We start from the raw sequence: 27,928 nt of genomic DNA on the forward strand, positions 1-27,928 counted from the left end.
GATACATCTTTCCTCGGACATTTTAGAAATAAAAGTGCGGAATTTGTTGCGAGACATCGTGGAATATTCCCCCCTCAGTCCCTATAGTTTCATTAAGCTACAACATGGGGCCGCACTTTACGTAGTCACCAAAAAGATGTCGTAAGGGAGCTGCGTTCCAAGCAGAGATCTGTCATTCTTTCGGCGGAAAACCAGAGCATCGCAGATATTCATAGGCGCTTGCAGTATATTTACAGAGACCTGGCAGTGTACAAAAGCACGACGAGCTGTTGGGTGAGGCGCCAGTCATCATTGCAACTAGGTCGCGGTATATGCCCTACCTCCCGCGTGCCGACCGGCGCTCACAGCTATGGCTCCTGCAGTGTTACAACGTGCAGCGGCAGCGCGGTTCATTCCGTCCCTTTACGACGAACCTGCACCTACCTGTGAACATTGTCTCAGCATATCATCAGTAGGGAAGCCGAGCGAAACCTACTGTACTTGGACGTGAACCAGGCTGCAATTAAAGTCACTAATCTACGTTACGGGAGAAAGATTTCACACGAAATGAAAGGTTGGAAATTTTCTCCTTAATTAATATATTCTGAAACTTAGGTGAACAAGTATCACTGCCAAGCCCGTGCTAGTCTTAACACCGTCACTCACAATCCCTTTCACTCACGGTAGCAAGTTTATGGTGTTACATTTCTCCAAAATGTAATAGCTACAAAAATACGGATTGTTTTTGATTGAGAATGCTCGCCAAATATTAAGTCTGTCAGTACCTAATGCAGTCAAAGTTTTTAGCCGCCAACCTGCTCAATACGCCACGCGGAATTTATGTCTTTTCTCGTCACAAAATTCACTTAAAAACTCCGAAAATTCTACACACCCATCGGAATAATTACACTTTTGATGTATGAAACATTGCTAGAGCCGGCAACTTATCATTTCCTTCGGAACTACTGCTACACACGCCCGAACTGTTTCATGCCTACGCTCCGACTCCTCTCTAGAATACTCTAAGTCTTCTCTACCAGCAGAGAAAGGCGCGCGAGGAATATTGCTTTACCCTTGGTCAGTTTACCCAATAGCCAAAGCAAAACAACATTCTCCCGCGTCAGTCCCCGCTTTTCGTCAATAACCAATCGCAAAGTAGTAAAACTAACGACTACACTTTTTACTGACGTAATTATCTAATATGTTGAAGTTTGGTTTATGCATAAAGTTATTTACTATAGTTATTTATACCTGAATTAACTTTCCCTTCACCATAAACTTACTTTACAAATCTGTTCTACAAAAATCCCCTCTGCCCACATCCATACTTCTTCAAAATGTTAGCCGGCCACTGTGGCCGTGCGGTTCTAGGCGCTACAGTCCGGAAACGCGGGACTGCTACGGTCGCAGGTTCGAATCCTGCCTCGGGCATGGATGTGTGTGGTGTCCTTAGGTTAGTTAGGTTTGAGTAGTTCTAAGTTCTAGGGGACTGATGACCTAAGATGTTAAGTCCCATAGTGCTCAGAGCCATTTGAACCATTTTTTCTTCAAAATGTTCGCACACTAAATCCCACTACATAACTCGTTAAACAATTATCTTCATATTAATCTTACACCACAGTCAGGCATCATTAATACTGCTAAAACACATTTAATACATTTTACATACACAAAAAGACATGATAACAGTTTATGAAAATACTAGAACAGTTTATGAAAAATATTCTATTACTTTAGTGCACTCTAGTGGACACAATCGAAACAAAATCACAGTGCCCTATCCAATATTGTCCTCTGTCGGCTGATACATGCACGTCCAGTCTCGCGTCACCATCTGTCACTATCCAGCTGTGAGACACACCTCCCACTTAACCGCCTCCAAGGCGGGATCGGTATACGGCGCTACGCCTCAGTGCGGACACTCTCAGCAGAGGTCATCGTTGGGTCACAATCAGAGACTTCGCTGCACAGCTGGACGTCTCTGCTGATAGTACTGAGGTACTCGTCAATCTCTCGGGGTACTCAAATGTGTGTGCCTACTGGTTTCCTCGGCGTCTAACAGAAGACCATTTCGAGGGGCGGACGTCGATCTGAGCGGAATTTCTTGCGCGTTACGACGCTGATAGTGGGACATTTTTGTCGAACGTTGTCACAGGGGATGAAACATGGGTTCGTCACTTCGAACCGATAACAAAACATGCAATGCATGGAGTGGTACCACACAACACAACCTCTCCTCACGAGAAAAAGTTGAAAATCGTACCTTCGATCAATCGGTAACGTCATGTCGACGGTCTTCTGGAACTCTGAGTGGTTTGCTGTTTGACGTCCTCCCTCATAGTGCTACGATCAGCCCTGAAGTGTATTGTGCTATGAGCCGTGGAAAAAATTGCTGTTTTGAAGAGCGCGCCACAGCGCGTAGTGTGAAGCAATCGCCCTCCGTTTCTGGCGGTGGCGCCGCTGTGGTGTCTCCCTCTGGTGGGAAAGGGGAAAGGTAGCCTGTTCTTGTGCATTTAAGGGGCGCTATGAGCTCGCTAGGCGGCGAGTCTGGTCAGTTGGTCAGCCGGGTCAGTGTGGGGCAGTCAGTGCCTGTCTGTCGTCCGGAGTGCTAGTATCTGTTAGGCCGCCAGTCTGCTCGAGTTTGTTCAGGCAACGGTCATTTGCAGTTGGATCGATCGGTTGGTCGCTCGCGCACTGAGACACCAGATGACTTGTCCGTCTTGAGCGTCGGCGCATGTGAAGTCGCCACGTGAGTCCAGTGGGCTGCGCCGTATAGCGAGGGGTAGTGGCTTCGCGGTCGACACGAGAGCAACAGGAGTCAACCCACGATATCGGGCTGGCCGGGGCGAGCTGCGACGCCGTGAGACGGGAGATCGGCACACCTTCCTGCGTCCGTTGAAGCGGCTGGCAGCGGACGGTTCGGGAGAGCGTTGGGGGTGCTGCGCCAGGTCTTCGCCAGAAATCGCAGTTTATTAGAAGTTAAGTGACTGTTTCATTTACTTGTTAAAATCTACTTGTTTGCTTGGTGAGGATACCAGCCGCTTTGTTTCGGGGTCGTCCCACCAGTTTTCTCCGTTTGCCCACCCGCGGGAAGGTGGTTATTTATGAATTGGTTGGTCCGTTTTTTCCTTGTGAAGTAGGGGCGTGTTAGAGCAGCCTGCGGTTCGAGTTATTCAGGAATCTCCCTGTCAATCTGCCATACGTTAATAGCTGCCTCTGCCATATTTGTCGGATTCGGTGTTAAGGAATTTGTTGCTTGAACTGTAACGGCCGCTTCCTGAAATAAGATTTTATCTTGCCCATCATCTTGAGAGGCGGTTTATGTGTAATGTAGAGCATGTTTGTATATTTTCTGTAAGACTGCATTTCATGGGATTTTATTTAAATGGTCATTTTAGTATATAAAGTTGCCACCCTTCCACCGTAAGAGTTTTTAAAAAAAAATCAAGTTGCACTTTCAATGGCAAGTTATATTTTTTAATGCTAGTGTTTTGTACCATTTCCATCCCTCCTACGGGGTGCATAGTTTATGTGCTTGTGTGAGTTGTTAAAATTTTTAGTTTAAAGTAATCTGGTGTGTTGCAGATTTGCACCAGTGTAGTCTTTCAGAGGTTGTTGTGAGCGGTCGTGACTAGGGCCGTGTCAAAAGGCAGCAGCAAAGTTCTCATCCCGAAAGCTCATACTGTCCATATTTGTTCTTTCTGCCTCTGAATAGAATTGTAACTTGATATTTTGAGGGTGCTTTCTGATTATAATTTTAAGTGTTTCATTAGCCGGCCGAAGTGGCCGAGAGGTTCTAGGCGCTACAGTCTGGAGCCGCGCGACCGCTACGGTCGCAGGTTCGAATCCTGCCTCGGGCATGGATGTGTGTGTTGTCCTTAGTTTAGATAGGTTTAAGTAGTTCTAAGTTCTAGGGGACTGATGACCACAGCAGTTAAGTCCCATAGTGCTCAAAGCCATTTGAAGCATTTGTTTCAATAAAAGAAAAAAGGGCTATTAGGACTAAAATATCCATTTGTTGAAAGAAATTTAATTTGTTTTCATGAGTTACCCACTGGGAACTGCTTCCTCGCTGACATAGTGTGATTAAATGTGTTAATGTTCTTGATGAATCGCTAGTAAATAAAGTAAATTCTTAAGAAAAGGTTTTGAATGTAAATTCACGGTTCATTCTGCCCTCAAGAAGCAGAAGAAGCGACTTCACAGTATTCGTCGCCACAAAAATGCAAACGAACTTCTCCTTCTCAATGACAATGCAAGGCCTCACATAAGTCGGTGCACCCGAGAGGAGCTCACAAAAGGTCACTGGACTGTTCTTTCTTGTCCACCCTACAGCCCAGGTCTCGCACGTTTCGACTTCCATCTGTTTGGCACACTCCGCGGGAAGCAGTGCGTACTGATGCAGCAGGACGCTGGCTCCGGCATCCACGAGTGGAGTGGTACCATGCGGGCATACGGGCCATTCCGTTAACGCTGCATATGCCATCACTGAACGGAAATTATGTTACACAGTAGATTTTTACAACCAAAAGAGTTGGGAACAATATGGTGATTGGAGTCCAGAAAAAAGCCAACCTGATTTCATAAAAAAGTATTGCATTACTTACTGAACGTCCCTCGTATGTTTATATACTTTAACGTCCACCTTCTCTTACAATTTTCGTCCCCTGGATCAATTACAGTTCTACCCTTAAGTCTTAACTACATGTTGTATCATCCTGTCCCTTTCTTAGTTATTTCATTTCACACAAGTTCAGCTAAGGGCCTCCTCATTTCTTATCTTATCAGTCCACTTGCTTCAGTATCCTTCTGTGACATCCCACCTAGGACGCATCGATTCTCTTCTTTTCTGGTTTTCCCATACACCTTAACTCACTTCCGTATCACGCTCAGAAAATTTTTCTCATATCATGGCTTTTATGTCAAACTAAAGGTGGCGGGGGTAAAATACACGGAGCGAAAGGCTATTTATAATTTGTATAGAAAGCAGATGGCAGTTATAAGAGTCGAGGGCTATGAAAGGGAAGCAGTGGTTGGGAAGGGAGTGAGACAGGGTTGTAGCCTCTCTCCGATGTTATTCAATCTGTATATTGAGCAAGCAGTAAAGGAAACAAAAGAAAAAATCGGAGTAGGCATTAAAATCCCTGGAGAAGAAATTAAAACTTTGAGGTTTGCCGATGACATTGTAATTCTGTCAGAGACAGCAAAGGACTTGGAAGAGCAGCTGATCGGAATGGACAGTGTCTTGAAAGGAGGATATAAGATGAACATCAACAAGAGCAAAACGAGGATAATGGAATGTAGTCGAATTAAGTCGGGTGATGCTGAGGGAATTAGATTAGGAAATGAGAAACTTAAAGTAGTAAAGGAATTTTGCTGTTTGGGGAGCAAAATAACTGATGATGGTCGAAGTAGAGAGAATGCAATGGCAAGGAAAGCATTTCTGAAGAAGAGAAATTTGTTAACATCGAGTATAGATTTAAGAGCCAGGAAGTCGTTTCTGGAAGTTTTTGTATGGAGTGTAGCCATCTATGAAAGTGAAAGATGGACGATAAATAGTTTGGATAAGAAGAGAATAGAAGCTTTCGAAATCTGGTGATACAGAAGAATGCTGAAGATTAGATGGGTAGATCACATAACTAATGAGGAGGTACTGAATAGAATTAAGGAGAAGAGGAGTTTGTGGCACAATTTGACTAGAAGAACGGATCGGTTGGTAGGACATGTTCTGAGGCATCAAGGGATCACCAATTTAGTATTGTAGGGCAGCGTGGAGGGTAAAAAGCGTAGAGGGAGACCAAGAGATGAATACACTAAGTAGATTCAGAAGGATGTAGGTTGCAGTAGGCACTGGGAGATGAAGAAGCTTGCACAGGATAGAGTAGCATGGAGAACTGAATCAAACCAGTCTCAGGACTGAAGACCACAACAGCAACAGCTATGTCAAACTAATAGGCTTCCTTTGTTCCTAATTGAAGCCATTGTTGCAATAACCAGAAACGTCTATTTTTGACTGAAAATGAGCTTTTACTACCATTGCATAATTTGCTAATTGCTCGATGGTATGTTTGCAATAGTAAGACGTTCCTGGGATCGATTCAGAATAACATAGGGAATGGACATGTCGACGTGGTCTCTTTGGATCAAGAATCAGATACGTCCAGGATTTGTCTTGTCATTGCACCAAACAGTAGTCTAACTGTGGCATGCGAAAGCAGGACACAACACAGGTATATCTACAGAGGTCTTTCTGTACAGAATGTTACTATGGTTGATGTCACACATGATCTAGTTTTGGTCATCCCATCCCACGTAAAAAAAGCTGTACAGGTCTAACATGGAGACTGCTGATAATGAGAAGTCCATTATTCCACAGTACAAACTGTGCCGGCGTACGCTGGCGCCAGTGGTTACGAGAGTATCGATAGAGGCCAACGACAAAACTCGCTGGAAAAAGGCCGCCAACGCCCTGTCAGCCGCCAGTATTTGGGATCGCCCCCGCGGACCGGGGGACCAGTTTAGTCAGTTAGTTCGTTCCAGTTAGCTAGTTAGTTCGAGCCTGTACGCCATGAGACATCCAGCGTGTCACTGAGACGGAGCTTCAGACTTAGCGTCTAGTGCAGAGGACTTACAGTGGACATAGGGGACTTCGGCAGCAAAAGAGAGCTTGTACCACAGCACATGGAAACGTTCTTTATGAATAAAGAACCCAGTTATTAATTGCATGGAATTAGTGTTATAGAACGAGATACCCGCCACCAGCCAACATCCTCTCCTTGCATCCCATGGTACAGCTCTGTAGAAACACCGAGACGACATAAAAGCGACTAAAGACAATAAAAATTCTTTGAACACTCCACTGAACATAAGCATGCAGTTCACTGTACAGTATCATTATCAGAACATATCTATCATGGTTTCGTCATTCAGGAACCCTGAGCTACATTGACTTTGTCTGAGGACAAACTTTATAAAGTGGTTCTCCAGTTAAATCTGAGAAATATAGAGGTGTCTTGCAGCTAGCCGAGAAGTACAGGTTGGTCATAAATAAACTTTTGCTACTTGAGAGGGCCCCTATGGGAAACGAGTGATCATAGGACAATGAAATTTGTAGAAATATTTTTTAGAACGTGCGCAAGAGAAAAAATAATAATAACATAGAATGAAACACATTTTTGTTACCACATGAGAGGAAAGAAATGAAGTGTTGTATAGTAGCTGCAGTTTAGGGTCTCCCACGCGTGTGTGTGTGTCGTCCGGGCGCGACCATGGAGGTGGAAATACACCCACCGTACTAATTACAGATCACGATACTAAATATCACAGACCACGGACTGGATATCGGCCTACTTTGATCTCGCGACCCCGAGCAAAATATCAGATGGCGGCAACTCTTTGATACTGATACGTGAGAAAATCCTGTCGAAACCTTCTCTCTTCCCCCCCCCCCCCCTCTCTCTCTCCCCAAAGTGGCTACTGCGAGCATCTGTCGTGTGCCACACTAACCCCTCTTTTGCCCTCTCAGCTGTGGATGTCTTGGAAATACACCATCATTCCATCATTCTATAAAATTGATTGACTAATTAATTAAATTCGTACCCTCTGTGTGGGACAGTTTTCTCTTGCATCCTATTGGTTAATATTAGGACCGATATATTTGGTGGGACTCGATCTCGCAGCTGGATTTTTTTCCCTTGCCTCCTTTTGGTTTATACTTGCACAGTTAATCGTTTGGTAGGAAGTCCATTACGTTGAGGATAGCTCAGAATTTCAAATTCAGCTCAACTGAATGCTATGTCTCCAAAATTCTGTGGAGGAGTCAGATTGATGTGCGTGCTCGCATTACCACTATTGGAAACGATAAACTGACGAATCGGAAATTCGACATCCCGACTTGAAGCAGTGCTGCATAAAATGATGACGCATAGGCCGTAAAAACTGCTGCCATGATCGCAGCCACACCCATGGTCACCATGTAGGGAAGCGGCCTACTCACGCCGTAATAAATGCACATCAGTCTTTCCATTGTGTGCCAGCCAGTCCGCTGTAACTAGCTCTGACGTCATAAATGTTGCGCAATACTTTAAAAATCAAGTAAATAACTTAAAATGTTTCTAGCATGTCAGGAGTAATACTAAATTAATATGTGTTGAATATCAGTTCAATAACTTTAACCATTTTCGAAATTTGGACGTTTTTCTGTAAAAATCATTGGCGCAACACAAAAGAGCTAGAGATTTAAAAATTTATACTTAGATTCCTTTTCAATAATAATTTAATAGAAACAGTACTTTGGATCTCACAAATTAAGATTTGCGTTGAAATTCATAATTTTCTGGTTTTTGTCTTAAAACTTAAGGAAGCAAGACAGATTAAGTAGGATAATAAATAAGGCTAGGATGTTTATATTTAAGTTTAATGGAGATCCGCTATAACCATAAAGATGTGATAAGTTTCATTTGAATAACTATAAAACTATAGCGATAGCATATTTCCAAAGGGCAAGTTCAGAGCTCGTCTACCGCGTGTAGTGTAATTAAATTAATTCTCTCGCCCAAAATATTTAACTTAGCCACGTCAAACTTTTATTATGATTACTTACCTGTGTACTGAATGCACATTTAAATTAAGAACTTCATCGGCCATCAGCAAAAGAAGCTATGATTTATTCGGTAACTTAATATGGTGCATTACTAGCCCAGCGGCTAGTCGGGAGAGCCGATTTGATCAGGCGTTCCCTTAGCCATCCGCACCGCGGCTTTATATATAAGAACGCTGCGCGAGGAAGCAAGGCCCCAGTTCTCTCCAGACGCTGAATAGCACGCCATCTGTGTCGGGAGTCGCGTCGCGTCGGTATCATTGCTACAAACAGCCTCGGATGCCGTATTAAGTTACTCGGGATGCGCGTAACCAGGAAATCATTTTCGAGTGAAGTATTATTTCTGGGATGACTTTAGTTATCGATCTTCAGTTTGCGTATTGTCGTATTTTCACATGCCGCCGCGGGACAAACATTCTACCATTATTTAGCGTGGCGTTTGATGAACCTAATCATCAAATTATGGCGAGCATTCATTTAAACACTTAATTTGAACATTTATAGTTGCATCAGCGCATTAGACTCTGAACTGCTCTGTTAGTTAGATTGTGTGGATTCGTTTGGTTTCATCTATGACTTTCAGAATACAGAACATTTTTTTTCACGACCGTTTTTGATTATAAATCCCAGACAATCTCCTAATTCCTCAGAGCTATAAGCTGTAACTATAAGTGTATTCTCAGATGAAGTGGGCACTAGGAATTCTAATTACAGGCTTCAAGTTTTGCTAATCACTTTCTGGTTGTCAATATTGTAGTTAGAGAGCCAGTGTTGAGAACGGCGATAGACAGCATAAATAACATTCTAAATAATAGGAACTTGTTTAACATTCTACAAACCTAACATTTATATAAACAACATAAAATTGACATAATTTCTAACCAGCCGCCCCACATATGGAGCATCGGCCGGGATGTGTTTCAACATTCAAACATTTATACAACAGTAAATTTTCTAACCAGCCGCCCCACAACCACCCCAGCCATGGAGGGCATCCGGGGATGACAGGAGTGGTAAGGTTTCGGCCGTTATCAATGTAACCAGCACCAACACTTGGGAGTGGTCGGTATTACATCACTCGATGTTCCACGGAGAACACATGCAACACACGAGATCGCGGAGACAGACTGGCGCATACTGAGTATTAGTTCAGTATTCAGCTATCCAGAGGTCGTCGCGAGGGTTGCCACCAAGACTTGTCCCCTCAACTATGAGCAAGAAGCGACTAGCTCTCCACCGATAACTTTTCTTTGTTCCCACCCCTCGCGATAGTCTTAAGCCGGAAATGTCAATTCATTCCATTCAGCGACTACCTCCGTCACGCACCCAGACAGCCGGCAGAGTCGCCCTAGGAAACCAGCCACATATTTATCACTGTAATTACAGTTAAATATTACGATTGCAGTCCTTATATGGTGAAATTCGAGAATGAGCAATGTACCGGAAACATCTCTTTTTCACAGCTGTGGCTCTGGGAGGAATCTCGCATAGAAATTTCAATATCTACGCGCATGTCTTCTTTATGACTGGACACGATTTTTCACGTAAAATCTTTTATCCCCTTCACATGAAACCGATGCAGGCACGCTTACACACAGAAAAACAGCGCAGTTGCACTAGATTTTGACAACCGTGCTACAATTACAAGCAATTCTAGAATATGTAGTGAGAAGTGATGTCATGATCATGTGAGCAGAAGTGACATAAAATCAGTAAAATTACGAAAATTGTCGGAAAGCATAAATTGAGGGAAAATACTACAAAATGTGGGGAGATTGAGTGAAAATGAATGAGTACTTGCATGTCTGCTTGGTGAAGGAACATTCTTACGCATGGAAGAGTATGTGACAGTAAGAGGAAGACAAGATAAACTCGACATGGAAGCACCGGGAACCAGGGAAACAGTCATTTTTCGTCGTCAGCGATAAGATGATTGGAACAGATTGTTTAACGTGGATGACCATAAAATGTAGACTAATAAATTTATATATGTCGGATCACAAGGCCAGGTGTGATCCGAAAGTTATTGGCAACAGCCTAATAAATATTTATAAAGCATCCTTAGGTGAAGAGCATTGTATTATCAGCTGAGGGACTGCAAAATACAAGTACTGAATGGATCATGTGTTTAACTCTGTGCAAGCCTTTAGGTGTTTTAAACTCTAACAAACAGTATTTACTCTGTGCTTCTCTGTACTCTCTACCAGGCACAACCGTGGGGTGTCAGCTAACAAATACTTCAGAGAACAGTTGCTGCATGGTTGTTAACAACATTTGCTGTATGTCTGCTGAGGTAATAGTGATGCTTACAAGCTGACTGCTGTCTTTGAATCTTTGGTGGAAAAGAGACCACCTGCCTGTATACTGACATGGATCTGCGTAAAAGGATGATAAGAAAGTAGATGTAGTAATTAGTTCAGATGAGTTATAAGGAAGTATGATTTAATGGCAGATTGACAATGCGTTCAAGAAAGAGTAGGTCATTTATCATGCATTTTTATTCTCCCAGAATGCATCAGCTGTATGGTATAACTTGTGTTCGACTTGTATGCGATTGCTTGTTCTATGTGCATCTTAAAGCGTCATATACCTGCAATCGTTAACAGCAAACTTCTCCATACCACATTAAGCAGATGGCTTCCAATGTATGTGTGATGAATCATGTCCGTCGATGGGAAATCTACACGCAACAAAAAAAGTTTTGCATCACCTCGGTTTCGAGACTTCCGGAACCTGTACAGATAATTGGAATAGAGATTAACATAAACACCACTTCCGCCCCTTTTATTTCTCATGAAAACCACACATTGCATGTTGTACCACCATACAGCGCGACCTTCAGAGGTGATGGTCCAGACTGCTGTACACCAGTAGCACGTCCTCTTGAATTGATGTATTCGTCGTGGATACTATCCACACGTTCATCAAGGCACTGTTTTTCCAGATTGTTCCACTCCTCAACGGCGATTCGGCGGAGATCACTCAGAGAGGTTGGTGGGTCATAAACAGACCTTTTCAATATATCCCAGGCATGCTGGCCACTCTAGTCGAGCGATGTCGTTATCCTGAAGGAAGTCAGTCACAAGATGTGCACGACGGGGGCGCGAATTGTCGTCCATGAAGACGAATGCCTCGCCAATATGCTGCCGATATGGTTGAACTATCGGTCGGAGGATGGCATTCACGTATCGTACAGCCGTTACTGCACCTTTCATGACCACCAGCGGCGTATGTCGGCCCCACATAATGCCACCCCAAAACATCAGGGAACTTCTTCATGCTGCACTCGCTGGGCAATGTGTCTAAGGCGTTCAACCTGACCAGGTTGCTTCCAAACACATCTCCGACGATTGTCTGGTTGAAGGCATACGCGACACTCATCCGTGAGAGAAAGTGACGCTAATCCTGAGCTGTCCATTTGGCATGTTGTCGGACCCGTCTGTACTACGCTACATGGTGTCGTGTTTGCAAAGATGGACCACGCCAGGAGAGCTTCTGTAAAGTTTGGAAGGTAGGAGACGAGGTACTGGCAGAAGTAAAGCTGTGAGGACGGGGAGTGAGTCGTGCTTGGGTAGCTCAGTTGGTAGAGCAATTGCCCGCGAAAGGCAAAGGTCCCGAGTTCGAGGGTCGGTCCGGCACACAGTTTTAATCTGCCAAGAAGTTTCAGCATCTATATTCAATGTCGCCATATTTGTGTGGAAGAGCACTTTATTCGGAAACAATACCATACCCCAATTAATATAGCCTGCATAGTTTTTAACATGGAACATCGTTAGCTGTCAGGAGAAAGTATTTCGGATGCTTTGGTCATTGTCGAATGGGACTGCAATCGTAATATTTAATTCTAATTACAGTGATAAATATGTGGCTGGCTTCCTAGGAGGACTCTGCTGGGCGTCGCGAACTGCGGGTACAAAGTAAAGTTCCAGCCGCCAAATAACCGGTTCTTGCTCGCATCTGCGGAGACAAGTCCTGGCTGCGGCCCCCACGGCACCCAATGGATAGCTGCGTAGTGAAGTCAGTATGCATTGGGCTGTCTCCGTGCTTGCGTATGTTGCGTGTACTCTCTGTGGAAAATTGTGCGATTCAGTTTCGACCATTGCCAACAAGTTGGCTCTGGATATATTGATAACATCCGAAATCCTACCACTCCAATCATCCCTGGATGCCCTCCACGGCTGGGATGGCGCACTCTGGCAGAAACGCACGTCCACGACTCTGGCTGCAGTCGCGGCTGCAGTTTTCTGCAGTCACTGAGTTTTGAGGTTGGCGGTGTATGACGCTGTGGGTGCTCTGCGTGTGGACACCTAGGAGTTGAGTGGGCGGTATGTACCAGTGTTTTCAGCAATCTCAGGCATCTAGCGGTGCAAACTATTAGGATAGTGATTTAGTGCTTCTCAATACATTGTAGTGCACTCTGTATTGTAGTGCTAGTTGTTGTTGTTACTATTCTATCCTACAAATTTTGAAATTCTACAGTGCTTTACAAAATCCACTTAGCAGACGTGTAGTGGTCGGGAATTCCACAACCGCGGCGGTGTAAATTCACGTAGAAATCTGAAATTCCAAGTATCATTTTATACAGTACCGCTTCTTTCGAGGCGTCAAATTCCCGACTGACCAGTTTATTGTTTCCAATAGTGGCAATGCGAGCACACACATCAATCGAGCCATTCCACAGATTGCTTATGGCAACTGTGCCAGCGTCCACCAATAGAAGGCAAGAGAAAAACATCATGAAGGGTTTGGAAACCGGACAGTTGCAGGTTCGAATCCCGCCAAATATACCAGTCCTAGTTTCCAGCAATAGAATGCAAGGGAAAACTGTCCCACACAAGTGGTGTTGATTTAATTAATTAATCAATCAATCTAGCAGAGCGAGGAAATATTTCAAAGACATCCACAGCTGGTGATTTACTAGGTATCTACTACTTTGTTCAGGACAAAAGAATGTTTAGTGCGGCGCAGGACTGATGCTCACTGTGCAGGATGTAGACACGTGAGAGAGACAGAGAGAAAGAGAGAGTGGGCAGGGAAAGACAGAGAGAGAGAGAGAGAGAGAGAGAGAGAGAGAGAGAGAGAGAGAGAGAGGGGGGGGGGGGGGGGGAGTGATTCGATAGGAATTTCTCATGTATCATGGCAAACCCAGCCAACAGACAAATGCACGAGAGAGGCTCAGTGGTGGCTACTAAACTGCACTTCATTCTATTCCTTTGTGATTTCAATTATTATGTCATGAGAAGCAGGAGTGTTGGCAAATTGATTAAATAAAGAATATGAATCAACATATTACTGACATTACTTTGTATTTCGGGTCATGAGATACTTCCTCCCCAGCACAGAGTGAGTCTATCTCCCGCCATTTTTATCTGGAAGGGGTGGGGAGGTGGAGGTGAGGGGTGGGGGTGGGGGGTGGGACGTCCTGTGGTGTGGGGGTCATAAATCAGTTAACAGAACAATAGCATACCGGGAAGTGAGAGGGTCATAAATCAATAGTTTGCCCTTGAATGTACGCAACCCACACTAAGGAAATCACTGATACCTACTTTACCTTAGTATTTATGACAACCTCAGATGAAATTTGTAAAAATTGGTTCATGACAGAACTGATACGGATGCTGCAATCAGTTCGTCAGAAGGAGAAGCGCAATGAACCTCATTTTAACCTTTCACATGTGACTTTATTGCCAGTACCCCTGTTTCATAATTCTCAGACCCCTTGTATTATTAACCTGTAAAATGCTAATAGTTTCTCATTTATTCACTCGAAATCAAATTCTTAAAAAAAGTTGTTTGGTGCAAGAGAGACTCAAATCACTTTTTTTTTAATTCAATAGATATTATTTTACATATTTGTCTGGCTATGTAATAAGCTACTATGCTGTGCTAGTATCCTAAGTAAAGGTTTGAAAAAGACGAGACCCATAAAAAATTTTCTTTAATTTGTGGCCAGTTTTTTGAGTTTCGTTCGAAATTACGCAAACCTGATTTACACAGTTATTGCAGGAGTCTATGGGCGCTCAACGGCTAGGTTATTATCACTGTTTATTCCATCAATGCCTTCCGTTTCGAAGTTAAGTTTGTTGCTAATCTAATTTCTGTTGCTTGTGAATACTACCATATTTGTTTTGCTGTGAATCCATGTCCTGTGCTCATTAAACTGTTCAGTTAATGCAACAGATACTATAATTTTTCGGTGCTTTTAATCTCACTCCTGAATCTGTCTTTTAATCTTTTCTGTACCTTGTCGTTACACAAGATCAACAGCGGAAGAGAAAGTGTGAATCACTGCCTCACTTTTGTCATAATCCCAGCACTTCCCTCTTCCATTCTTATTCTTATATCTTGATTCTCGTTCGTATCGCATGTCCTCCGTCTTTTCTTACGGTGTATATACATTTTCATAAGAATTTCAAACATATTGCACTGCTTTACAGCGTTAAACGGTTTTGTAGCTTGATAAATTTCGAGAAGGAGTCTCGATGCCTCTTAAGAGTTTTAACTATAACTTGGAAATTAAATTTTTGTGCGTTTGCAGGTATATATCTGGAGTTGTTGTGCTCATTGAACCTCAGCATCACAGCACTGTAGCTCACCTCTAGAGGAACCAAGTAAACATGGCGCACTCGGTTGATACAGTGGAGTAATGTGCGGTATTTCGCTTTCTGCATTTGCAGGTGAGCAACGCTGTAACATTCCACGTTTAGTTGTGGAATTGCATGCCAACAAAGCACCGTCATACGGAGGGTGGACGAAAGCATGGGAACACCACAATCACAGAACACTACCATGCCTAATACGCCGTAGGAACCCCTTTGGCATTCGAAATAGCTTCCAGTCGTCTCAGAATAGGGAATCAGCAAAGTACTGGCAAGCACGTGTCGACGACAGATGCAGATAGTGAGAGATGCGACAATTCATCCTTGTGCTCACAAAACCCGTCTTGGACGAACTGTGTGAATATGGGTCTTGTCGTCTTGGAACAGAAAATCACAACTGGGAACCAACATTGTACCATGGGATGGACCTGAGCAGCCAAAATGGTCACGTAACCATTGGCAGTATTATCACTTTGCGGAGTAACCATGGAGCCCACCGAATACCACGATATGGCTGCCAAAATCAGTACCGAACCCCCAGGCATGATTCACTACAGATACGTAATCTCGGTCGGAAGTGGGGAACAGTGTGAAACGAGACTCATTCGGTCGAATGACTTTCTTCCATTTCTTCATATTCCAGGTTTTATGGCTTCGGCCGCACGTTTTGCTATTGTGGGCATTTCTATAACTGATGAGTGGTTTTCGAACTCTACCTCGCCCTTCAAAGTTTCCTCCGTGTTGTTTTTACACTGACAGGGATCACCAGTGGGACATTCAGTTCTTCATTGACTTTTGCTGCTGTCGTAGCCTTGTTCTTCGTCTCAATCCTCTTCAAATACCGTCTGTCATGACGACTCAACACACACTTTCGTCCGCTTTGTGACGTAGCGGATGATATTTTTGCAATTTCCCTGCATGTAGCATATATATTTGATACGGTATCTTTTGAAACATTGCACACTTCGGTTACGTTATTACGGAAGCAGCCACCATATGAGGTCCAGCAACTTGCCTACGTTAGAATTCGCTTAGCTGCGACATGATGCAACCGCAGCGACACAGGCCAATGCCCTAGCCACGACTGACATTTGCTACGTATTTGAGGACGCACAGGTGTCGTTCACGGTCGTGTACGACAGCACAATGTGAAGGGTTGGCTTACACCTCCATTTACATCCAAGCATGCAGTTCTCGTAGTGTTTTGAAATTTTTGACCGCCGCCTGTATGAGAATGATTAGGTGGGGCAGATGGGTGCAGTGTGGTCAAACAAGCCTGTGTTTGGGAATATCACGGCATGGTGCTAACACGTTTTGCTCCAAAACGGCTAACCGTCACAGGAGCACACGACCGAAACATCACGATCAGGTTATAGGTTGTTGTCAAGACGAAGAGTCACAGGAATCTCTCCAAGAAGTGCTTCTGCTCCACAACAACACTCCAGCTCCTTCTGTACAGGACATAGTCACCAACTAAGCTGCTTCCTTGGGCAATCAAATTTTATCTCAAACTCCGTATTCTCTTGATATGGCAACCAGTAAATTCCTCTTTCCACAAATGAAGAAACCATTAGATAGCACGCATTTCCAGAATGATAACGAGGCAATTTTCAAATTGCAACGTTTCCTGAGCTGCCAAAATGCAGACTACTACAAGGAAGTTCGTTGCCTACTAATCAATTGCTGGGAAAAATGTTGGATAGGCGAATCTCTAAAGCAGGCCTGACAACCTCGCCAAGTTTGATGTCGGCAGCTACCTGTCTACGTGGGCGAGACTGCTAATGCACGCCTGTGCAGTGGCACTCGGATTGGAGGTAATCTGGCTCGTATCCCGGATGAAATTTTCACTGTCACTGTTTGGCCGGGAAGGGTAAGTTTCCTGATCACCAGTGTCTGTGCCAATGTCTCACATTAGCTACGAAACCTCTCTGAAATGTCTCACGAAATGGCAGCATTTGACAGAGTTGATGGTGATTTGGCAATCTGATGGGGTCGTGAAGCTCGTTGGCCCCATTGGTGGTATTCGAAAGGAGTATGCTATTTGCAGCAGCACCACCAACACCACCACCACCACCACCATCATAATCATTATGGAAATTCATAGTTGTGGGTCCGCAGCTCGTGGTCGTGCGGTAGCGTTCTCGCTTCCCGCGCCCGGGTTCCCGGGTTCGATTTCCGGCGGGGTCAGGGATTTTCTCTGCCTCGTGATGACTGGGTGTTGTGTGGTGTCCTTAGGTTAGTTAGGTTTAAGTAGTTCTAAGTTCTAGGGGACTGATGACCGTAGATGTTAAGTCCCATAGTGCCTCGTGATGACTGGGTGTTGTGTGGTGTCCTTAGGTTAGTTAGGTTTAAGTAGTTCTAAGTTCTAGGGGACTGATGACCGTAGATGTTAAGTCCCATAGTGCTCAGAGCCATTGATAGTTGTGAATTACATATGTATATGTACAGGCAAAAGAGTGATTACAATTTCAGAAAAATTGTATGATTAATTCAAGAGAAACAGCTTCAGAAATTGAACAAGTCAACAACCTGCTGGTCGATCTCTTGCCCTTCTCCAAGCAGTTACTTGCCATTGACTGAGTGTGTTATTGAATGTCCTCCTAGGGATATGTGCCAAATTCTGTCCAACCGGCGACTTAGATCGTCAAAATCCCGAAGTGTCTGTAGGGCCCTGCCCATAACGCTCCAAATATTCTCAACTGCAGAGAGATCTGCCGACCTTGCTGGCCAAGGCAGAGTTTGGCAAGCGCTAAGACAAGTGTTACAAGCTTTCGTCATGTGTGGACGGGCAATATCTTGCTGAAATGTAAGCCCAGGCTGGCTTCCCACGAAGGACAACAAAACAGGGCGTATAATATCGTCGACGTACTGCTGTGCTGTAAGGGTGCCACTGATGACAACCAAACAGGCTCTGCTACCAAATGAAGTTGCACCCAAAATCATCTCTCCCAGTTGTCAGGTTGTCTAGTGGGCGACAGTCGGGTTGGTTTCTGGAACATTTCCAGATATGTGTTTGCTGGCCATCAGGGGCGATTAGAAGTAGGGCTCATGGCTCGAGACGATTCAACGTCCGTCAATGACTTTCGAGGTCGAAGACGAGTCTGGAGACGACCTGGACAGCAGTGCAAAGCCAGTCTGTCACCAGCCATACTGCTCAACAACCAGGTGTGATGGTCAAGAGTGCCATTTCTTTTCATTCCAAGACCCCTTTGGTTGTCATCTGCAGAACTCTTATAGTATAGTGGTATGTCGACGACATTGTATACCCCATTATTTGCCCTCCACCATCCTGGGCTTACAATTCAGCAAGGTAACGCCTACCGACACACATCGAGAGTTTCTACCACTCGTCTTCCTGCTTGCGAAACCATATCTTCACCAGCAACATAACCAGATCTCTGTTCAGTTCAGAAGAACCTCAGGATTTTGACTGGACAGAATTTGACACGATGTTCCACAGGAGGACACCGACAACTCTGTCTATCAATGCCGACGCGTTACTGAGTTGCTCAATTTGTTAAGCTCTTTGTGTCGAATAACCGAGTCTCTTTGTGATCAGACGGGCTGAGGCAGCCAGTGCGGAGGCGGTCGCTTACCGACGGCGCCGGCGAGCTCCACGCAGCAGTCGGAGGCGCGGAATCGCTCGCGCTGCAGTGGGGTGATCTTGAGCTGGTCGGGCGGCAGCGCGCTGGTGGCGACCACGTGGACGCGGCGCGGCAGGCTGACGGGCAGCCACGACAGCGCCGCCACGATGTCCGAGTCCAGCGGGTTGAGCCGCTGCAGGTCGTCCAGCAGCACCACCAGGATCGGCGGGGGCGACGCAGACGTGGCCGTGGGCGCGGGTGCGCCCTCCTCGAAGCGCCGCAGCAGCGTCTGGAACCTGCGCCGGCACTTGCCGCTCGAACTACCTTCGAAATGCTGTATCTCATACGTAGACATAAAAATAAAAGGAAATAGTTTTATTTTATAGCCTTCATCGGTGTTATTTTTTGCCAAATTCGGTGAAATCTTTCGCCAAAGTCAGTGCAATTTCTTGCCAATTTCGGTGCTATTTACTGTCAAATTCGGTTCCATTTTTTGCCAAATATGTTGTTACTTTATGCCGAATTCCGCGCTGTATTTTCCCAAATTTGGTTTTATATTATGCCAAATTTAGTGTTTTTTGCCAAATTTAGTGTTACTTTCTGCCAGATTTGGTGCTACTTCATGCCACAATCGTTTTCTGCCAATTTCATGCTTATTTCTTGTCAAATTCGTTTTTTTCCAATTTTGTTGTAGCTTTTTCCAATTCTAGTGATACTTTTTTTGTCAAATAGTGTTATTTTTTGCTAAATTCAGTACTATTTTTTGCCTAATTTAGTGTTTTTTTGCAAAATTTGGCGTTGAAGTTCTTTTGTCAAATTTTTGGTGAATGCGTTTTTTGCCAATTTCTTTATTATTTTTTTGCCAATTTCGCTGGCATTTTTTTGCCAAATTTGGTGTTGGTTTTGTCAGATTTGGAGATATTTTCACCAAATTCGTATTTTGCTAATTTTGGTCATATTTTTTGTCAGTTACAACATTATATTTTCCCAAATTTTGTTATTCTTTCCTAATTTTGCGTTTTTCCCAAGTTGATGTTATTTTTTTGTCAAATTTGTTCCATTTTTCCCAGTTAGTTTTTTGCAAATTTCATGTTGTCCAAATTTTGGGGCTATTTTTTTGGCACCTTTCATGCTATTTCTTGCCCAATTTGGTATTATTTCTTGCCAAATTTTGTCTTTTTTCGTCAAACGTGGTATTATTTTTTGCCAAATTCGTTTTTGTCAATTTTGTTATTTTTCCAATTTTTGCATTTTTTTTCCTGTTTTCCTTTTTCCACATTTTCGGTACTATTTTTCTGGAAAAATTCGGTGCTATGTTGTTGCGAAATTCAGTCATATTTGTCAAATCTGATTCTACTTTTTACCATTTGTGGTGCCACTTTTTGCCAAATTCAGTGGTATTTTTTGTCAGTTATTTGCAACTTTTTTGGAATTTCGTTGTTAATTTTTCCGAATTCTTGTTTTATTTCTTTTCCAATTTCGGTGTTGTTATTTGCCAATTTCTGTGTTATTTTTTGCCAAGTTTGGAACTATTTTTTGCCAGACTCGCTGTTATTTTGGGCTAGATTCCGTTTAACTTTTTTCCATATATATGGTGTTACCTTTTCTTTTGTCGCCTGTATTACCTTCTTTGCCAGATTTAGGATTTTTGTTGCCAAATTTAGTGTTAATTTTTAACCAATTGCGGTGCTATTTTTTCGTCACATTATAGATTGATACGCAGAAAATGAATTGTTATTTTAAGATTGTCACAAATCCTAGCGTTGAACAAAAAGAATACAAAATAAAATTTCAGTATTTAATCACTCTGAGTTACGAGTACTGGCAAAATGTTAGATTTATAACAGTTTTACACGAGAAAGTAACAGATTTCATTAGATTTCATAAAACTCGCCATCTTTGCTGACAATTTCGCCTTATTTTTCGCGTTATCGTTGCACGAAATTTTCCTGTCCCTTGTGATACGTTATCCCTACTTTTAATCAGTGTCGTATTCGAATGGTTCAGGTGCAATGCAGTGGGAGGGTTCACCTCTTTACTCCTCCATACCCTTTACATTGTTTATATGCCCAAGTCAGTGCCTCCTGACCATCTTCTCCTCTACGCCGATGACACCACCGTCCTAGCCGCCTATTAGACTCTCCGCAAACTTCAATTGCCAAAGATGTCCGCAGCATGCGTTAAGAGAGGCTTATAGATTTTATATTACTATGAAATTTTCGCACACTTCTACCAACAGTTGTTTGCGGTTCTATCAACTAGCAGGTTAACATAGCGGCGATAATGTGTATTTCCCTTTCCCCGATTTGAGAAACATTAATCTGGCCCTTTTCCTGCTTATTTTTGTTTTGTTTCAACAAGATTTTCTGCGCTGTTTTGATATTTTTGTATTTCAGACTGATTATAAATAAAAATATCTTAGATAGTTAAATCAAAATGATGAATTTCATATCCACATTAACAATAGAGAGATAGTTAACTTACACTAATGAAATTTTCTTACCATTTTGCTATCAAAAATATGGATATCTACTGGTAGTTCAAAATAAAATAGATTTCATGCAATTCCTGTTAAATTTAGTTCTTGGAGCAACACATGTTTTCAAAATAGCTGTACCAAATATATAAAAATAGCACTTTTAGAAAATTGCCCCTACTGGTAAAATTTGTGCGGACGCCTGTGCCAACACGTGTACGCTCAAGATCAAAGTTCTAAAACGGGGGCAGCAAAGCAGCTGTAATGTTTCCTTTATGACAACAAACTAACATACAGTGAACTCAACCATAGATCACAAACCGACATTGAAACCCTACCTATTAATCAACCAACAGAAATGACACAATAGACTAAAACTGTAAAATTAATAACTCGATAAACATGGAGTAGCAACCCTCCAGCATCTTCCACACCTACAGAGCCCTGATTTCTCCCATCCCCAGCCACGCTAATATTGCCTTAGTATCTGCCCCATGAAATTTCTGACACTCTTTTAGAATTCTTGAACGCTACGCACACCACCTGGTTTTCTATATCTGCTTACCCTGCCCTAGACGGAGCCCTCGCCAGCTCATCACACTCCCCATAAGCAATGAAAGTCTCTGTGCATCTTATATATCCCACAAATAACACTGTGACAACGTAATTGTTTCTCCATCAGTTTCCAATAGTGGTGGCTGCAGTACCTACATCAATACATAGCACCAAGCATACTCCAGTACAGTCTCCACGTTGTCTCCATACGTGAACACTATTTTCCTTTCCCAGACAATGAAATCAGCTGTCACACTTACTACTCCTATCACGCCTTTCCCATTCACTGTGCTCCCCCACATCAATCATCTGCTACTCTAACCTCCTTATACCATGGCCTGGCCATGTAAGCCAAACTCCATGTTTTACCCTTCCAATTTCCCTCCTGCATTACACATCTTCCCTGACACTAACCTGCCTGCATTGACGCCCCTCGCCTTACTTCAAGAGATCACCCTACCTGTCCTCTCCCATATGGTCACCTCCCTGCTTTTAGCAATACGACCTTCGAATCAATGGTTGGAGCTGCAGCAAGGAACCATATATAGGCGGATTAAGACAACGCTGAGTGGACGAAGGGTAGAAGGCACAATGATGAGTGAATGAGAAAATGGAGGTCAGTATCATCAGAAGCTGTAAGCAAGGGGTTTGTCCCAACTACTGTGGAAATTAGTGGTGAGTGAAATAAACGAAGAGTTAAATACTAAAGATTACTTGTGCCAAGAACATGGAGACGATTGATCATAGTAATGCTTGGAAAATTCGCTATTACCGTAAGAATAATGGCTAATGTGAACTGAAATTTGTGCAGAACTAGTGCAAGAAACAGGATCTAAAGGTCAGTAACAAGAACATTGCTGTAGTACCGTACACGACGAAGCATATCCAGGCCGCATACTTAAACTCAATCCTTTCGACGAAACTTTATAAGTAGAGGAAACATTGAAGTACTTAGGAGAAACTCTGGATGCGAAAATATCAAGGATCCCTCACATAAAGTATGTGTATTCCAAGGCGAAAGGTGGTCTTATGTAGTAGAAACTGGTGTCAAAGACCCAGGAGTATGTACAGAATTTTCACCGCTGTAATAAAACCTCTGATAATTTATGGGTCTACAGTACGGTGGTCCAAAGTAGAACAGCAGGAAGCTGCTAAGGAGCTTGGCAAGGTGCGGAGACTGGTCAGGATAACCACTGGAAGCAGTGGTAGGAGCATACAGGTTAAAATCTGGGTATAAGTGGCATCCTTTGGGACATGCAGACTACCCCACCAATGTGGTGAGTGTCGTAGATATAGGAATGCTCAGGTAAAGGTCAAGTGACTCTACAATAACTTCCAGCTTATGTAGTAGGAATAGCAGTGTAACAATTGGAGTCAGTGAGCAGTAGGACACCGAAAGACGATACCGTTCATCAGACATAATCTTGCATAATGACGGATCGAAAACAGCTGAAGGTGTTGGGGCGACAGTATAGACTAGAAAGTGCAATTTCTCTAGGGAAGCTGGCCACGTTATTCCAGGCGGGAATATCCGCTATCAGCCTGTCCACAGAGGGGAATCTACGTAGGTGCTACACGAATGGTGGTATCTACATTGACTGAACCAGCCAAGCAGCTCAGAAATCTTTGTCAGCCCCTGCAACGAGATCAAAAATCACTAAGGCGGTGGTAAAATCTAAACTGCGTAGCTGGATCAGGAGGCAACAGGGAGAGTTTTGGGCTAGACGCAAAATTAAAACCTGCCAAGCTAATGACGCTGCAGCCATGTTTCAAGAGAAATTCTGTAATACTAGTCTTGAACAGAAGTCAGATTAAACCCATGGTAGGAGTAATGACTCACCATGAGAACTTTAAGAAACACCTACACACGATGGGCATAGAGACAGAAGCCATTAAGTAGACTATATGGCGAGGAGGAGGAAACAGCACTACACCTAATCTTCCAATGCGAAGCGTTAGCGGTCAAAAGTCGCAGAATATTCGGATAATTAACTCCTGAAGCAATTGTGTCTAATAAACAAATAGTAAAAGAGCTCCTACTACTCTTTAAGGATACAGGCCGGCTGTATTTCTTTCGCAAGCAGAGAAATTGCACAATAAACCCAATCTATCAACGAATCAATTCTAAATAATGTTTAGCTTGTTGACATATACAGAACTTAATGTACTGTTGAGCTGTAAATAGTATCAGTTCTATTCAAATTGTACTATGGTCGCTGCTGTAGAGAACACTATAGCCGCTTGGGTCATCCCTAAGATCAGCACCTCCAGTGACTCTCTATAGAGAGAGAGTGCTGAGTGGTATTGTCCGGGAAGTCCATCTAATTCACCTGTTTGTCGTCTCAGGTGGTAGGGAGTCTCACTGCAGTGATCTGTCACAATTTAAACCAAGCAAGGTGCTGCACCATTAAGACACAGGGCTTGTATTCGACAGTGGGTCAGTTCGAAACCCCACTGTATCACCCATATTTACGTCATCTGTTAGTATCTAAGACGAGTGATGGGATGACTACTATGAATGAACACGGTCAGTTTCTTACTATTCTGCCGCAATTCGAACCTGTCCCCATCGTGACATCAATAATAGGATGTTGAACACAAATCTTACCCTTCTCATCATAATGTTAATAAAAATAAATATTCATCTTCGACCATGGGTTATTTATCTGAACCATGTCAGCCTGCAACCCTGCACCCTCTGAACGACATACACTGTAGAGCTCCAGGATACCTCAAGGAGTGAGGAAGGTGCACAGTGCTCACCAGTTGTTGACATAGAGCGGGTCGAAGGAGGCGTCCTTGGGGATGGGCGGCGCTGCGCCGGCGTCGGCGTCGGCCGGGTCGAGCAGCAGGCGCAGGTGCTGGCAGAGGATGCGCAGCAGCTCCAGGTTGTAGGCGGAGCGCGGCGTGGCGCCGCAGGCGCGGAAGACGCGCACCACGCCGTCCCCCAGCCAGCCGGCGCACTGCCGGTGCACCGCCGCCAGCAGCAGCGTCTTGCCGCTGCCCGGGCCGCCGCGCACCACCACCGGCGGGTGCCGCCCTGCAACACGACCACTCAACTCGATCACGCGCACCACGCCGTCCCCCAGCCAGCCGGCGCACTGCCGGTGCACCGCCGCCAGCACCAGCGTCTTGCCGCTGCCCGGGCCGCCGCGCACCACCACCGGCGGGTGCCGCCCTGCAACACGACCACTCAACTCGATCACGCGCACCACGCCGTCCCCCAGCCAGCCGGCGCACTGCCGGTGCACCGCCGCCAGCAGCAGCGTCTTGCCGCTGCCCGGGCCGCCGCGCACCACCACCGGCGGGTGCCGCCCTGCAACACGACCACTCAACTCGATCACGCGCACCACGCCGTCCCCCAGCCAGCCGGCGCACTGCCGGTGCACCGCCGCCAGCACCAGCGTCTTGCCGCTGCCCGGGCCGCCGCGCACCACCACCGGCGGGTGCCGCCCTGCAACACGACCACTCAACTCGATCACGCGCACCACGCCGTCCCCCAGCCAGCCGGCGCACTGCCGGTGCACCGCCGCCAGCACCAGCGTCTTGCCGCTGCCCGGGCCGCCGCGCACCACCACCGGCGGGTGCCGCCCTGCAACACGACCACTCAACTCGACCACGCGCACCACGCCGTCCCCCAGCCAGCCGGCGCACTGCCGGTGCACCGCCGCCAGCAGCAGCGTCTTGCCGCTGCCCGGGCCGCCGCGCACCACCACCGGCGGGTGCCGCCCTGCAACACGACCACTCAACTCGATCACGCGCACCACGCCGTCCCCCAGCCAGCCGGCGCACTGCCGGTGCACCGCCGCCAGCACCAGCGTCTTGCCGCTGCCCGGGCCGCCGCGCACCACCACCGGCGGGTGCCGCCCTGCAACACGACCACTCAACTCGATCACGCGCACCACGCCGTCCCCCAGCCAGCCGGCGCACTGCCGGTGCACCGCCGCCAGCAGCAGCGTCTTGCCGCTGCCCGGGCCGCCGCGCACCACCACCGGCGGGTGCCGCCCTGCAACACGACCACTCAACTCGATCACGCGCACCACGCCGTCCCCCAGCCAGCCGGCGCACTGCCGGTGCACCGCCGCCAGCACCAGCGTCTTGCCGCTGCCCGGGCCGCCGCGCACCACCACCGGCGGGTGCCGCCCTGCAACACGACCACTCAACTCGACCACGCGCACCACGCCGTCCCCCAGCCAGCCGGCGCACTGCTGGTGCACCGCCGCCAGCAGCAGCGTCTTGCCGCTGCCCGGGCTGCCGCGCACCACCACCGGCGGGTGCCGCCCTGCAACACGACCACTCAACTCGATCACGCGCACCACGCCGTCCCCCAGCCAGCCGGCGCACTGCCGGTGCACCGCCGCCAGCACCAGCGTCTTGCCGCTGCCCGGGCCGCCGTGCACCACCACCGGCGGGTGCCGCCCTGCAACACGACCACTCAACTCGATCACGCGCACCACGCCGTCCCCCAGCCAGCCGGCGCACTGCTGGTGCACCGCCGCCAGCAGCAACGTCTTGCCGCTGCCCGGGCCGCCGCGCAACACCACTGGCGGGTGCCGCCCTGCAACATGACCACTCAACTCGATCACGTGCACCACGCCATCCCCCAGCCAGCTGGAATGTTGCTTGTGCACCGCTGCCAGCAGCAGCGTCTTGCTTTTGCCCGGGCCACTGAAAACCAGCACTGGCAGGTGCCACCCTGCAGTGTGACCACTATACTGGAATGGCTCAACACCATCATTGAATTTGTGCAGCACTTCTATAATGCCATGAGCAAACCTGTCTTTTGTTTCCCATACTGTTGTGCACTGCTAGTGGGGAGGGGATGCAGCTAGAAGGGGTGTGGAACCATGCAACTCCACTGGTCCAATACAAAGGCTCAATAGCAGCATGAAACTTAGGCATGAAGCCATTCTTCAGCCAGCAAGCATATTGATGTGCACTGACCAAGCAGTCACATCCTACTGCTGCCTGAACTGTCACACACTACTGTTGGTCGACATCACCCTGCATGTCTGCTCTACTGGAATGGTGCACCACCAACATGGCATGCACTTACACCTATTCTTCCACAAGCATCCTCATCTTGTCATTGGCCAAACTGCCATGCACTAATGGTGACGGGGCAGGCGGCAGGAAGTGGGGATGTGGCCCCTCGTAAGATGTTTGCTCCTGTCTACTGAACCACAGATTGCCACTGATATATGCCACATTGCAACAGGGCCACATACCACTTTGAAATAGGTCCACTCTACTCAAATGGCTCAATACCAGCATGGAGCAGTACACTACACAGTCCCACTGCTCTAGCCAGATAGTTCATTGTGAGTCTACCACTGCCTACAGCCATTCCTCACCACTGCCCACACTGCTCTATACCTTCACTAGCAAAACGACAGGTTTGCTGGAACAGCTCAACAGTAATACACAACATTCACACCACTCATGCATACCACTGTTGTACTGCCATGAGAATCCTTGTCTTGCCACTGCCTACACTGTTGTGGAACAAAACGGGGGTTGGGGGGGGGGGGGGGGGGGGGCAGAGTAAAGGTGTGTGGCCCTGCAATATGACAACTCTACAGGACTCGGTCATCACCAACATGCAACACATGTACGACAACTTACCCCAGATGGCTGGCACATAGGCAGCTGCCCAGGCTGCCATACACTACCAACAAGCCCAGGAATATGACACCTCTGGTGGCATATTACAACCCCAATACAGGACATGTTCACATGTTCACCAGTCCTGGTGTTCTAGGGATGGAGTCTTTGATTAGTAATCAAACCGTCATTCGTCCAGGTTTCAAACTCGCCACTGCTTAAATTTTGATTAATAATCAGCACTGGCGGCCTCATTCTGCCAGCGGCCTTGTCAAAGAGGGCACTCTCTTGTCCTATGGGTGCCCTTACAAGTGGAAGAATCAGAAATGATAAACGGCATGATGATGCAGAAGTCCTAGGGCTGCCCCTAAAGGTGGAAGAATCAGCAATGGTAAACGGCATGAGGATCCAGAAGGCATGAAAAGCACTGCATTAAACGTACATATCGTTTACCTACAAACCATGTGGCCTGTAACTGAAAACGTGCCATGATACCTCTCCATTGGCAAAAAGATTCCGGAACAGTCCTCCA

General features: G+C 45.9%; 1 protein-coding gene across 1 annotated transcript in view; it reads right to left on the reverse strand.

Annotated features, from left to right (window-relative positions):
• The window catches only part of LOC124545526, a 632,143-nt gene that overhangs the window by 350,414 nt on the left and 253,801 nt on the right, over positions 1-27,928 (reverse strand). Inside the window, exons 5-6 of the mRNA XM_047124474.1 lie at positions 24,556-26,548; positions 18,774-19,057 (exon numbers count right to left, since the gene is read on the reverse strand). Of these exons, the coding sequence (XP_046980430.1) occupies positions 18,774-19,057; positions 24,556-26,548 (2,277 nt within the window). The remainder of the gene's footprint in view (positions 1-18,773; positions 19,058-24,555; positions 26,549-27,928) is intronic.

The sequence above is a fragment of the Schistocerca americana genome, chromosome 8, assembly GCF_021461395.2.
Source record: "Schistocerca americana isolate TAMUIC-IGC-003095 chromosome 8, iqSchAmer2.1, whole genome shotgun sequence".
Taxonomy (NCBI): domain Eukaryota; kingdom Metazoa; phylum Arthropoda; class Insecta; order Orthoptera; family Acrididae; genus Schistocerca; species Schistocerca americana.